Source organism: Limulus polyphemus, unplaced genomic scaffold, assembly GCF_000517525.1.
Source record: "Limulus polyphemus unplaced genomic scaffold, Limulus_polyphemus-2.1.2 Scaffold382, whole genome shotgun sequence".
Lineage (NCBI taxonomy): Eukaryota > Metazoa > Arthropoda > Merostomata > Xiphosura > Limulidae > Limulus > Limulus polyphemus.
Window position 1 is genome coordinate 95,119 of NW_013665992.1, and position 14,856 is coordinate 109,974.

The 14,856-nt window shown below is 33.0% G+C and overlaps 1 protein-coding gene across 1 annotated transcript in view; it reads right to left on the reverse strand.

Annotated features, from left to right (window-relative positions):
• LOC106457857 (acid phosphatase type 7-like) overlaps positions 1-9,072 on the reverse strand; it is a 52,678-nt gene extending 43,606 nt beyond the window's left edge. Inside the window, exons 1-2 of the mRNA XM_013917308.2 lie at positions 8,835-9,072; positions 2,015-2,209 (exon numbers count right to left, since the gene is read on the reverse strand). Of these exons, the coding sequence (XP_013772762.1) occupies positions 2,015-2,209; positions 8,835-8,955 (316 nt within the window). The 5' untranslated portion in view covers positions 8,956-9,072. The remainder of the gene's footprint in view (positions 1-2,014; positions 2,210-8,834) is intronic.
• Positions 9,073-14,856: the final 5,784 nt, after the last annotated feature.

The window sequence follows — 14,856 nt, forward strand, 5'->3', positions numbered from 1 at the left end:
CCAGATTCACAGAACACAATAAAAAAACGTCCCATGCTTTCCACCATTGCAACTCAAAAAAAGCATAGTGTATCTTTTAAAGACACAGTAGTTTTAAACAAAGAACTAAACATAAACAAACAAAAAATCAAAGAATCCATCTTAATTGAACAAAACAACCCTACTCTAAACCAACACCCTGGGGTGCCAAGATATCTCTTCTAAGTCTTGCAAAAGTATCTGGTCATGTGACCTCTTTGTTCAATACTGTATATCTATATACATATACTGTATATCTGTGTGAGCGTAAACTACTTGTACCTGATGATGACAAAACCTTGTTGAAACATTGTACATTTGCTGTTATGTCACTAAAGTTTTTCTTCATTACACATTCAAGCAGTCTCCAAGCATTATTAGTCTCAAAGTGGGTTCCTCGTCATCGAATTTGAACACTATATTTATATATAACACAAACTGGTGGATAATTTAAAATATAATGAAAGAGTTATTATTTAATTATCAACAAACTTATTTAACATTCCTGAAAACAAATGTCACTTACATATAATACTTAGCATAACCATAAATATGGATTACTATTAGACACTATTACTTTTTTTTTTGTTACAAAAAATATCTGTGCTAAAGTATATCTGTCTGAAAGCTACAGAAATGTTCTTCTATAACATCAGGTAAGCTTAGTTAGATTTAGTGTATACAGTAGGCAAGATCAAAATACTCTCAGGACTACAATCCTTATTTACTGCATATTATAGATAAAATGATGCACATAAATAAAGGTACTTATTATTTATTGAAAAGGAACTATATTTATCAGAAGTAAATTGACTTGGACAAAGAAAATTGTTAGCATAAGTAATGTTACATAGCCTGACAAAGGTAATGGTAACATTATTTTGAAAGGTCAAGTCCTAGGACACCAAGAAATCTTTGTCAGTTTTTGTCACTAATGAATACAAGTTAACTCTGCCTGGATACATAATATGAAAGTTTCTGATCCCATGGGTGTGAAATTAATATCGCCCAATGACCAGGATGATATAATTTGTCTGAGGGTCAACAAGTTGTACCAATTTACTTTGCTGATTGGACAAACACTCCAAGTAGGTTTCTACTGAGTCATACAAATTTCTGTAAATTCTGAACTGCAGAGGCCAAGCACATACAAACATTTAAAAATGCATACCACTAAACCTCAAACCAAAACTACAGACACAAATATACATATCCCTTTCATTCACAAGCCCTCAGTCATAAACACAGAAACAAACATATTCAAATTCATGGGATGATATTATTAAGTAGCTTTTAATTACAGTTGGAGGTCATTTGAGGTTTACTGCCAACACTAGGAAGAATATATAACATAATAAAAATTATAAAAAGCTTTAACCTATTACGTACGTATTAAACACAGATCTTACTTCATAATGAGCTATAAAATTTTCATGACTAAATGTTAAAAAATCATAAAATACATGAACAAGTATATATTAGGAGCTTCTAATGCAAAACACAGTATAGGCCATTTCCAACAAAACTGAGGTGCCAGTGTCCTTGTATTGATTGTGTTCACTTTAAATAAAAGCAAAATCCTTAGTTATATTCTACTTGTGTGCATTTTGTGGGATTGGGAGAGGGCAAGTAGGTTGTCCCTCAGAAAGAAAATATTTTCAAAAATTACATACCCATGGAGCAATAACAAAAACATTTAATGCTAAAACAAAAGGATTTTTAATGTTTTTTCAAAACAGTGTCTCATAATAAAATTATGGAAATTTCACAAAATAACAAATCATAAAAAATACTAAATAAAAAATATTTACCAAAACTAGATATTATTAAGTAATACTGTACTAAGTTTAATACAATTTGATTAAGTATTTCCGCTGTAAAAATGAAAATATTAAGGGATATATCAGTGATGCACTTCTCATCCAGAAATAGTAGCAAATAACAATAATAGATTGATATGGAATACTATGAGACATACAATGACATGGACACTTACGGTATGTTTTTCCTGGTTTCAACTTATCAAGAATAACTCTGTGAATATATAGTTGTCGCATTTGAGGTCCACCATCAGTAAACAGGATGCTGTTTCCCTTGGCAACTTGGGTTAGCTTTATTTTTCCATATTCTACCATGCTTGTATTTGTAGGATTCATTGTCACCCATGTCACTATCATCTGAGTTGGATCAGCTTTCAAAAGAATAAAAATAACAATGAAATAATCACAAAAAATACATATTTAAGTTAAAATTTTCATGATCATTTAACGTGCAAACATTGAAACAGATGCTGGATTGAATGCCTCCAAACCTGATATTTATTTTACTTGTTTAACACCATTAATTTTATTAAAATAAGATTGCAATTTAAAGCTATCTACATGTTTTCCTCCAAAATTCACCTGCTACCATGTAATTTTTAATTTAATTTTTGTAATTTTTTTAAGGAAAAAATTTAATAAAACAGCTAACGTAACCACAAAAACTTTATTTTTTTTAGGAATTACAAAAGTTAACATTTTTCTAAACTGAAAATGTATTTCCGATAGGTAATTACCTCCTCACACAAAAAGCTTTCTTGACTTGTACTGCCCTCTATCAGTGCAAATTTTTGCTGGCCATTAGCCTTGTTACTCCCACTAATTACTACATAATAACATGCAAATGATCATGCAGCAAACCTCCACCAATAGGAGTGCAACACTATCCTTATCATAACTACTGCACATGTTAATCACTTCAAGATCGGTCATAACTAACCAAACCAGTTCACACTAGAAGTTGGGAGGACAGGTGGGAAATGTGAGAGGAGGTAAGTATCTATCAGAAATAAATTTTCAGTTTAGGAAAATGTTAACTTCCTATACAATATATTACCTCACAAAAAGCTAGAATCCCACACTGAACTGGCAAAAAGCCAGTGAGAAGACAATCCCCCTTTAGGAAGCACTCAAAGGAAGACCATGAGGTGTGATAAAGAATTAAACATAACACATCATAGGGAGACCAAACCACTTCTGAGTCAGGTATACTCTTCTCTCTTTAGTAATGTGTCACCAGAACATAAAGGGCAGGAACTTGGAGGGGTTTCCCCCCCAAAAAAAACCCAGAAATAATGGGACCACCTAGCATAGATTGACTAGGGCACAATAGACTGTAAATGAGAGTTTAACCTCAACCAACACCTGGCAGCATCTGTAATTGTACTTCAGGTTCATAGTAGGAAGAGGGTCCTCTACCTTTCATGTCATAAACAGGTACAGACAGAGAAGTGGAACTCCCGTACCAAGAACCCATCTTTGCATATGTGCACCTCCAACACAACCAACACCAGATCCATTGGGGAACCAACATCTGGTAGATGGTAGGAAGGAGGAGAGTCCAGGTGGTGTTCGTCTCCAATCCAAACCTAGCGAAATTGGGAATGTAGTTGTCCAGTCCCCTGTAGGAAGAGGGTACCCAGCCTTACACAAGCAGATTCATGTGTCTTGTCCAGCTACAATCAATACCAGATTCACCAGGAACCGACATCAAGCAAATGGCAGGAAAAGGGACCACAACTTTGGGGTTGCATCTCCAGTCCAAAACCTGATAGCATTGGGAATTTGTCATCCAGTCCACCATAGGAGGAGGGTACCAGCCAAACACATGAGTACTTATGAGGCTTAACCATCTCGACCAACATCCAATTCCCTGGAACTGACATGGGGGGGGGTGGTAGAAAGGAGGTTGTCTCAGCCACGGGGGCAAACTGCATTTTGTTTTTGTTTATTTTCATTATTATATATATATATATATATATATATATATAGTGGAGTGCTACATCCAACACTTGGTCCACAGTAGGAAAAGTTTCAATGTCAGTTATCTAGCATATTCACAGGTTGTAGAGTGTGGATTTAAGACTAAGTGTACATGGTCAGGCAACACTCACCACAGCGTGGGATCGAAATATGTCCCTGAAAAAAAAATGATCGGTGTACTTACCACCACAGATAAGCAGTTACAGCACTGATGATGTCCCCCATAGGAAGATGGAAATGTGCAGCCAAAGAATGGTTAGGTGAGAGATCTGATGGGAAGAAAACATGAAAAGGCAACAATCATCAGGAGAAAGGGAAGAAAATGACAGGTAAATGAACTGATGAATTCAACCCAAAAGGGTTATGGGAAAAGGTCACAGAAGAGGTGAGGATTTCACGGAACAAACAAACAAACTCAGGAACCACAAGAGGGAGCAGTATGTGTCCCAAACCCTCATAAAGCCCTGACCTGACAAAGGAGGTGGTGAAATGGAAACATTCTAGAAGGACAGGGGTGGAACATAGGAAACAGGAGATAAGTACACCTGAATAACAAATCCACGAAAGGGGAAACCTTTCTGAGCAAGTCCACCGAAATGACACATGACTAAGAGGCATATTCAGGTGGAGTGGAGGAGACTGTCCAAATCCAATACTAAACCATCAATGTGTTTTAGTCATGACCACCCAAAACTGCATGTGCATAACACCCAAAACTGAAAGAGGAGATAAAATAAAATCTATACTATTATTCTGCTTGGTTGTATGTATGACCGTTACACTTTCTGACCAAGAACCTGCTGCATAAGCATGCATAGTTTGAATGTTTCCCCAAGAAAAAACACACATGTGCATTATTCACTCGATGACAAACAGTCTGCATGAGGCAGAGAGCTGCAAAGCTCATTGATCAAGTTGCTACAATTGCTGTATTTAACAAGAAGTAACAACAAAAGGGGAATGTAAATATACTTTACTAACCATTTTATACAACAGAATATTCAAAACTTATCAAAGTTTTAAAAAAGGTTTGATGTTAGGTCGTTTAATAACATTATAAGTTTATTTATCGACAGTATTAAGTACAGTAAAGTTTAGTCCTAACTAAACTAAAGTAAAAAAACATGCACACAGGTTACAGTGTTAAAGTTTTATAAAGTACGGCCTATGTACAAGTGGATTTACACATTTCGTTGTCTATGATTACAGTTCGTTTGTATTGTGCTAGAAATATTACATTTGAAGAAGTACTGTTGTGATAAAGATACTAATTTGGCCAGAAATGTTTTGTGGGTCTCTGCTAGTAAATCATAACTCTCCCAGAAACAAAACAAAAATGTAAAATAACAAATTAACTGAAGGAGAAATTCACGAAAGTAAGAACTTGTGGATGAGCTCATTAAACAGCAGGACTACCAATCAAGAAGTGATTAAGATGTGCATGATTAGAGAAAGTACTAGTTACAATAGGGGTAGTGTCACACTTCTATTGATGGAGGTTTGCTGCATGATCACTTGAATGTTAGTATGTAGTAATAAGTGGAAGTAACAAGGCTAGTGGCAAGCAAAATTTTGCACCAATAGAGGACAGTACAAGTCAAGAAAGTTTTTTGTGAGAAGAGGTAAGATATATCAGAAGAAAAACTTGCAAAATAACCCCCTCAATATCTTATTTGTACTACATAATACTTCCTTCTCACAAAATGGTCCAAGCTCTTAAATAGTGTTCACAACTTTCACAACTTACAACTCATTTACTTATCAGGGAATCAGCTCAGCCAGGCTTCTTTGTTTCTATTGTCTATTTCAGAGTATCAATTTTCAGAAGTACCTTTATTAGCAGCTTTGGGTTAATTCCTTTTCTAATGCTAAAGTTTATATGTAGATGATCTAAAGTTGGCTAAATATATGGGTCACGTGAGATATTCATATGTTGAATCTTTTGTTTGGAAAGCTTACATATGATTTGGCCATTTCTGTAGATGAACAAGAGGTTGTCTTCTCAGCAGTGTTTCCACAGCTCACTACAATGAACAACCTTAGACTTGAGACTTGCACAAAAGGATCGTACCTAAAAGTTCTCCTTAGCTATTTTCATTAACACACAGGAGTTTTATGCTGCTTTCCAAAATAGCTAAAACTCAACTCTTTTTATTCTTATGTCACATAACTATTAATTACTTCCAAATCAATCATAACACTAGATTTAATCTTATGAAACACATAACAGGCAGCCTTTATACCAACCTGCAGTATAACACAACATAAACACATCAAAATTCATCACTTAACATCAATGGTACAGGAGTAATGGGACAGTTGCCCAAGGATGCAAAAGGGCCCACCAAAAAGTTTTATTAAAAAAGGAGAAGATACTATCAATAATAAAGAAATGGAAAATAAGATTTAACAAATGTAAAAAAAAGTAATTGTAATACGACTATGTTTTTATCTTTACAGTCTATCTTTTATAAGCACACTTTCATCTCTTGGAGTTGGCTTCAAGTTAAAATGTGTATGTAACAAACACAAAATTTAAAAAAATACTGTAATGAATACACCTTAAGAACAACATGAGCTTTTTTTTTTACATTCCTCTTAAGTAGTCAACTAGGATTTCAAATCACACGTGCTTTGAATCTATTTTGTGCCTACAATACATTGCTTTCCAAAAGTACTTTCATTCAATACCAGAACTTATCAGCAGGACAATATCAACTGACCAGAAAATACAAATAAATAGAAACTATGAACTAATTCAAGCATGCAAAAAAGATGTACATGTTGAAAAGATACTTCACAGACAGACAAGTTCTACACTTCGAAAACATACTTCACAGACAGGCGGATTACTGTTCCAAAACTGGTAAAAAGACAGCAACATTAACAAGGGTAGAAATTATCAACAGCTTTGCAAAATCTACTTTACCATGTGAATACAGTAATGATTCACACCTGAGTCTGTACATTGTTAATATGGTTAGATGTATAGGAGCAACATTATTATATAAATGTACTTTGGCAATGTCCCCGAAAGTGTTCTGTTTCAAGAGTAAATAAAAACAAAGTTAAGAGTAATAAATATTATAATTTCTTGCTTTTGAAGTTCACATGTCATGCTCTGTTGTAGCCTCCAGTGTGTATAATTCTTCTCAGGATTCATAGCATCCACACATTTTACTGACATCATAACAGTACAAATTGCAACATTAAGCATCCCTTATGAGAAATCATTTATAGTGTCTACTGACTGACAGACAACACCCTACTGTATAGTGGTGTAAGTGGTTAATATAGGTGACCTCCTCCAGGGCAAGGCTGATATTTAAAATTACTGGCACTTTGTAATTTAAATAATATTCTTAAGCTAGAGCTAAAGATTACACATAAGGGCTATCAGTTTCTAATTTTCAACAAAGAGACTAGAGGAAAGGGAGCTAGTTAACAGCCCCTATTGTTCATTTCAGAGCTACTGTGGTCTGACTGAACAGTGGCATCTAAATAATTTAGGGAAATATGAAATCTGTTTTGTTTTTGAGGATATTACTTGTTATCTGGAAAATAGAAAGACTGTGAAATGGAATACTCAGATTTTCAAAAAGCTTTTGTTAAGGTTGCATACAGAAGATTAACTAAAAACATCACAGTAGAAGTTGGGGAAAGACTAATTAATTGGATTGTAGAGTGGCTGGATGAGAGGAAGCAAAATATTGCTATTAATGGAGTCCACTGAAACTGTACCCTTTTTACTAGTGGAGTGCCTGAAGGGTCTGTTTTTGAGCTTTTGTTTTTTCTTATTCATATTAATGATACTGATAGGGAAATGATTATAAGTTAGTAAAGTCTGCTGATGGTATTAAATTCTTGGGTATTTCTGACTGTATTGAGAATGGTGAAGTATTCTATTACAGCATGACTAAGATGAATTGGTAAGTTGTAAAAATATTTCACAAGTTACATTTAATTATAGTAAATGTAAAGTAATGAAATTGGATTATCATAATTTGGATCACATATTTAATATAACACAACGTACATACAACATGGATATTAGTTATTGGCCTCTGTCAGCAAAACCCTACAACTTCCAGAAATATGAAATGTTGAAGTTACCTTCCTACACCCACATGCCCACTAGGATCATTAAACTATACATTTACTCCTGATAAACTAATCAAGGACTGTGAGGACATCTCAAGTTTAATTAATCCCACAACAGCAACAAGACAGACATACATCTTACCTAAAATAAAAAAGAAAGAAATCACACCCCATCTATCACAAAGGAACAAGCACAGAGGAACCAAAGCAAAATATATGGTGTTATAGTTGACTCAGGCTTTATAGCACTTCTTTACATAATTTAAATAAAAATACTGAGTTTAGACTACAAATGTAATTCTAACTGACACAAAATGATATACAAATTTCTTTATGATAGATTAAGCATATGCTAAACATTTTTATTACCTAAACTAAATGATTCGATACATATAACATGTAATCATATTTATATGATACTTTAGGAGAGTAGAATCGTTTGTCCATATTTCACCTTATAACTAAAATAATAATAAGTATTTTTCAGATCTAGCAAATGCCATTGGATTAAACCAGTTCATTTTCATCACTATCATTCATTCAACTGTATCTGAACAATTATACAAGAATACACTTCTCACACAATTTCATAGATTGTGACCATAACTGTGAAATGTCAGCTGACCAACTTATAAAGTTTTATGAATTATGAAGAATTATACTTTTACTGTTTTACTTTTAAATTTAAAGATCGCAGGTCAACATTTTCATATATATATATATTATTTATATATATATATTATTTATTTATATATATATATATATAACTTAATTATAATAAAGTTCATAATCTTGTATTTTTGTACTAATTTTGTTACTGATATTCATTGTTACTAATAAGTTACTTACAACTTACAGTTACACTGACAATAAATTATGTGTAAATAATAATAATAAAAAGCCTAAACCTACCTCCATAAGATATGTGAATCTGTTCTGGTTGTGTTTGAGCTTCACATTTAGTGTCACGCGATAAAAAACATAAACTCACACCTAAAAAGACCAAATAGGTTAAAATCGCCATACCAGTCATCCAGAAATAACGACAATTTTAAAACTAACTTAGTTAAAACTAAGAGCCAGGATAAAAAAGTCCAAGATTGTTTACGAAACTTGATAGTCAAAGTTGGCATCTAATAATGATAAGGTGGAATTGCTGACATGCAGCAAAACGCAAACGACAGGTTTTATCAGCATGATGTATTTGTTTTAATTTTATTTTCGAAATAAATAAATATTTAATACTATTCTAATAAGTAACTATTTTAACATATAATTACATTTTTACATATATAAAAAAAATAGCTAGATAAAAAATACTGGAAACAATTTTCATGATCAGGCGTATTTATGGAATATATTTATATATATATGTATTTCAGGTCTCTCTCTCTCTACGTACCATATCCAAACAGGACGTTGATGACCATGGCTCTCCACAAGTCCCTTCTCTTTGAAGTACAAATAATTTTCAATGTCGATACATTCATCCATTTAGATAGACTCTTAAGTGATATAAGTCAACCTCTCTGTCTTCCACGGTCTTTCCTTCTTTTAATCTTTCCAGTTACGATCAGACTTTCAATTTCTTCTTTCCTTGTAATGTGTCATTTCAGGTGTGATTTGTCCAACAAACCTTCAAGATGCACCTTTACAAACACAACTTAATTGCTTCGATTCTCTTTTCAGGCACAGATAAATAATGACAGTTTTTGATTAGTGCACTCAAAACTTTTCCGAAGCTTTTTATTTTCAAACTATATTTTTGAAAAGATAGTACTTAGTTTATTGTACCATATGAGAATATAATTTCTAAGTACTTGAATAAAATGAAATATAATTCAGCAACATCATTGGTGGTTATTTTAGTGCAAAGCCACATTAGGCTATCTGCTGTGTCCACCACGGGTAATCGAGCTCCAGATTTTAGCATTGTAAGTCTGTAAAGTTACCAATGTCTTACCGGAGGACTTCTGTAACATCGAGGATTATATTGATTCAGTGGTATAGGAAGGGGATGCATAGTGGAGATGCTTGGGTAGACATGCAGAATATATAATGAGAGATTGAAAGTATAAGGAGCTACCAAAAATAGCTTCCGTACTGCCAAAGGCAGCTCAGCTTAAGGAGGTATTGGTGTATGCCCCCTCAGAAAATTAATATAATAACTTACAGTTGCTATATAGGTCAAATATGTTAAAGTGGGGTGCTGTTCAAACGCCTCTGCCGATTTTCCATCTTTTATCAACTAAACATATTATGACATACCGCTGTGCCACTGGGGGACACCTAGTTTCACATCAGTAACATTTTTATTATTAAATATAGAGAGTTAAACAGTTATAAAAAATATCATAGCTCTGATATTGGTGATCTAATGATCTTAGCATTCAATACAATTTAATTTTTTAGCAAAAATATATATTTACTTATAGAAATTCACTGTAGTGAGTTGAACACAGTTCATCAGCGGTAATATTTGGAAATGTTTGAAAACAATAATGAATGAACTTTACAAATGTATTACTCAACTACTTGTATATATATATATTCCTTTCGAAAATCATAGAAGACTATATTAATTTAAAATGTAAAAGGTTGCCTTTACTTTACTTCTGAAAAATTTACTTTTTTCTTTCCTTGTCTCGGTTAGGTTTCATGAATTTTCCTTCACTTCTTCAGATTTAGATTTTAAATTGTATTACTCAGTCTTTGTTTAACCATACGCATCTAAGTTTAGAGGAAATTCATTAAACGTGTTGTTTACTATATTTCGTTTATACTTACGCCGGCCATATCACTTGCCCTGCTGTCAGTATTTGTCATGTGACTGATACGTTCTGCTTATTCAAACCAGGTTAATGTCCAATATGACTTCGCACTTCTCGTTACAACACATATCGTAGAAACACACCACTCGTTTATAAGTGTGCTTCCAAATATACAAATATAAATTATTGACTATTATTATTTATAAATATTAATAATCATGTTATTACAAAAGAGTTTGCTATTTTTGGGGTAATATTGAATTCAAATATTGATAAACATGTAAAGCATAATATATGTATATACAAGTTTATAAAGAAATTATTTCGAAGCATATTTCAATCCACATAGATGAATTATTTCATTTATTCAAACTTAACATGCTCCTATTTGTAAAATTTTTGACCTCTTCGTATTATGTCCAAACTTGATGTGGTGTGAAAAACTGGCGTCCCAAAAACCTTGTTAGAAAAAAAGTGGCGTATATATAATGTTGCGTCAGCGAGGTCACGTGACTACTATTACGCCACTTCTCTCGAACCTTCGTGAATTATCGGGAGACTACTAGATATGTGTTAGTCTTGTATATATAAGACGTTGACAACGTGACGGGACAACAGTGTAGTGAGTAATTGAACTGCAGTCAGAGAGTATTATTGAAGTTAACCTTCGTTGTTATAGCGTTTGTTTTAGCGCGAATGTTGAAATAAGTGTATCGGTAAAGTTATATTCAGAAAGAATAAACCAGTTTTATTAAGAAAGGACTTGTGTCGCTAAAGTTTCGTGGGAACGAAGTTACGGAAAATCAACTAACGAACGGAGACGTAACAATAATAACCTAAAAGGCAATAGTTAAGACAAGTAAAAAATGGTGAACTTAAAATTAACTTATTAATATGTTCTGTGATATAGGAACATACCACATGTTTCTATCTTCTCATACGATTATAGTATTTATTCCGAATTTATTAATTACTACTTTGTTCTGAATATGTGCAGGTTTCACATAGCACATGGTCAAGAAAACCGTTAATAAATCTTGTTTAAATTTGTTCCTTTGTTGTTCTGGAAAGTAGACAATGCCTGTTACCGTCATAAAAAACATTGCTTAATGCAACTCATTATATAACATAACATTATAGGACAACAAGGGGTCTTTTGATCAATATAGGCTGTCCTATCCACTAAATTAAACTAAACCATAATAATAATAAAAATATCATAGCCAACCCTTATCATTCAAATATTTCCATTAAATTCCCTTACATTAACTGAAGCCAAGCACCCTATTAGAAAAGTAAAGCTACCTTAGCTAAAGATGATTTCTTCCCTGCTAAAATTTACACTTGTGTTTCATAGTCTTATCATTCTCACCATTAAATATTAAAAAAAAAAGATCATGCATCAACAGTATCAATTACCTTAACAATCTTAAATACCTCAATCATTTCCCCTCTAACTCTCCGTTTTTCAAGAGAAAACACGTTCAGAGATCTTAACCTATAAAATGGACATGTATATAGATGTATATGGATTATGACAATAGTGTATTTCAATGGTAGTTCAGGTGATGCCTTATCTATGCTGGAATGAGAATAACCATCACATAGGTAACGTAGTTCATCCTGGTAAATGCAAGGTTTCTTGCAAACTAAGATGTGTTCCATTTAGTCAGTCTTGTTAGGAACATCATTTGAATAGTATTGTTGTAACATGTTTTTCGTTAGACGAGTTCTTTTAGATTATTTTGTGACAAGTCCAGCCCAACTTACAATAACCAATTAGCTTATTTCTTCCTTAACTTTTTCTATAGGCTACTGTTACTTGTACAGAGTTATAGGCCCAAGTTCACAAATAATGTTTTCACATTCAATGTAAATTTACTCACTAATAGTACTTCAGATAGCATACAAATAAACTTATTTATGCAATTTCACAGCTAATCGATCAAGTAATTGAATATGCTCAATAACTAACACTGATCCAGAAGCTACTACACAGGATCAACTACAAAAGCTGTAATGGTTTTCAAACGAGACTCAAAACTTGAGCGCTTTTGAACAGTTCGCTATTCTTCTTCAGGAAGAAAAATAGTAAACATTTCGAAAGCGCTCAAGTTTTGGGTATTGTTTGAAAACCATTAACGCTGATCCAAATACTTCGCTAACTTCTCAATCAATGAAAGAATGGAAAACTGCCACAATGCTACACAGATTCTCTTATTTGTGATGTATAAGTGTTTCTAGATGTTTGCAAAGTCTCTGGATCATTAATATTCACGAGCATTATAAGTATTATAGAACTACTTTTATAAATTTTATGAATTTAGTATCATCATCATGTTAGCAGCTCCCTCTAGCAAACAATTAAATTAGAGCACTGACAGCAGTATAATCTGGAACTTTGTCTTCATTAGTCAGTCCTACGATCCAATAAAGACAGTTGTTCCATGTAAGAAACAGTGAGTACACACACACACACACACACTGTGTTTGTGTTTATTGTTTAATAAAGATTGTTCATTTTGTATTTCACTTTATGTCTAATCTCGTTATTACATTTAACATAAACTTAGTTTGTAAGAGATTTAGTACTACTGCCTTATCAATATCTTGAGTGAATCTCTTGTTACCTAGTGAACCTATCTGATTAGCTATAATATTCGTTCAATTTTAATACCACAAAATGGATAGATCGGTAGAGCTTTTGGTGCCGTAACTGCAGAATATTTTTATTGTGGAGTTTGCTATATCTGTTGATGTGTGTGCTGCCCTTTACTTAACTCTTGTATTATTCAGTTTGAAGAGGCTTTGTGTTTGTAGGATTGGCCGTCACATTATAACGACCCCACGGCTGAAAGGGCGAGCATGTGATTTGAACCCGTGACTCTCAGATTGAGAGTCGAGCGCCTTAACCGCCAAGCAATGCAAGGCGCCTGTTCAAATGAAAATACTTCATTAACTGTACTATGACTATTGTAAAAATAAACTTGATAGTAGAATTTCACAGCTAGTTGATTGAGTAACTGAATTTTCGTAATAATTCACATTGATCCAAATATTTTACTAAAACTAAACACTTCTTGAACTGAATTTACTGATTGGTACTCTACTGACTGAAAAAAAATTGACTCATTGTTTCACTGATAGGTTATTAACTGACTAGTCCGCTAGTATTTATATCCGAAGTCTCACTTCTAGATATTTGTCAAAGTTACTATATTCTTGACATCAAATTTAGAATATTTTAGGTGTACTTTGATAAAGTTTTTTCTTTTTTGTCTTAATGCCATGCGCTCTCTAGCTACCATTTAGATTAAAGTATTAAAAATATAGCTTACAAAAACAATTTTGAAAATTTTTATTTTTATCTGAAGGGTTGAAATCGCATAGTACGTCATCCTACTACATCTGCATGATATTTACTTGAGTAGATAAAAATGTGTTTACATTTCATTTTAATTAATGTAGATTTATTGTAGGAATTTATGATGGGGAACGCTTGTAAACATGAACAAATATAAATGGGCGTATTAATAGTATTATTTACGGGAAGTCCAGACACGCAAGGCGAAAAAGAAAACAATAATGGTACGTACAAGGTCTGTCACAGTGAAGACACAATTGAGCAGTGACGCCAAAGCGATAAGTCATAACCGTGGTAGTATCTCATTCGTACGAGATATCACCATAATTTTTTTTTATTTTGCAGTTCAGGACTTCCTTAATTATTGTAACGTATGGTCATGTTAAAATGTTAACCATAAAATTTAGATTTAATACAAAACGTATAGCCAAAATGTATGACTTAGTCAATGTGTTTCCAATTTAGGCCAGTTGTATGACGTAACATGTAATAGTTGTCCCTCCCATAGTTCTGACGAATTAAAAGGTGATGACAATAATAATAAGGGAACCAAATTCAAATTAGTTACAGATTTTTTGTTAAAGACAAATTGGTTACAGGATTTTATTTTTACACATTTCTGTTTACTTTAGATAGTTCAAAGATTTTGTTTGAGATTCACATAGAATTGAGAATACATTTTGAGACATTAATAATGGCTGGAGACGGCTTGAATGGGTAATAAAGAAAAACTTTAATATAAGTTTAACATAACAGCAAATGTACAACGTTTCGACCTGATGATGACAAAACCTTGTCG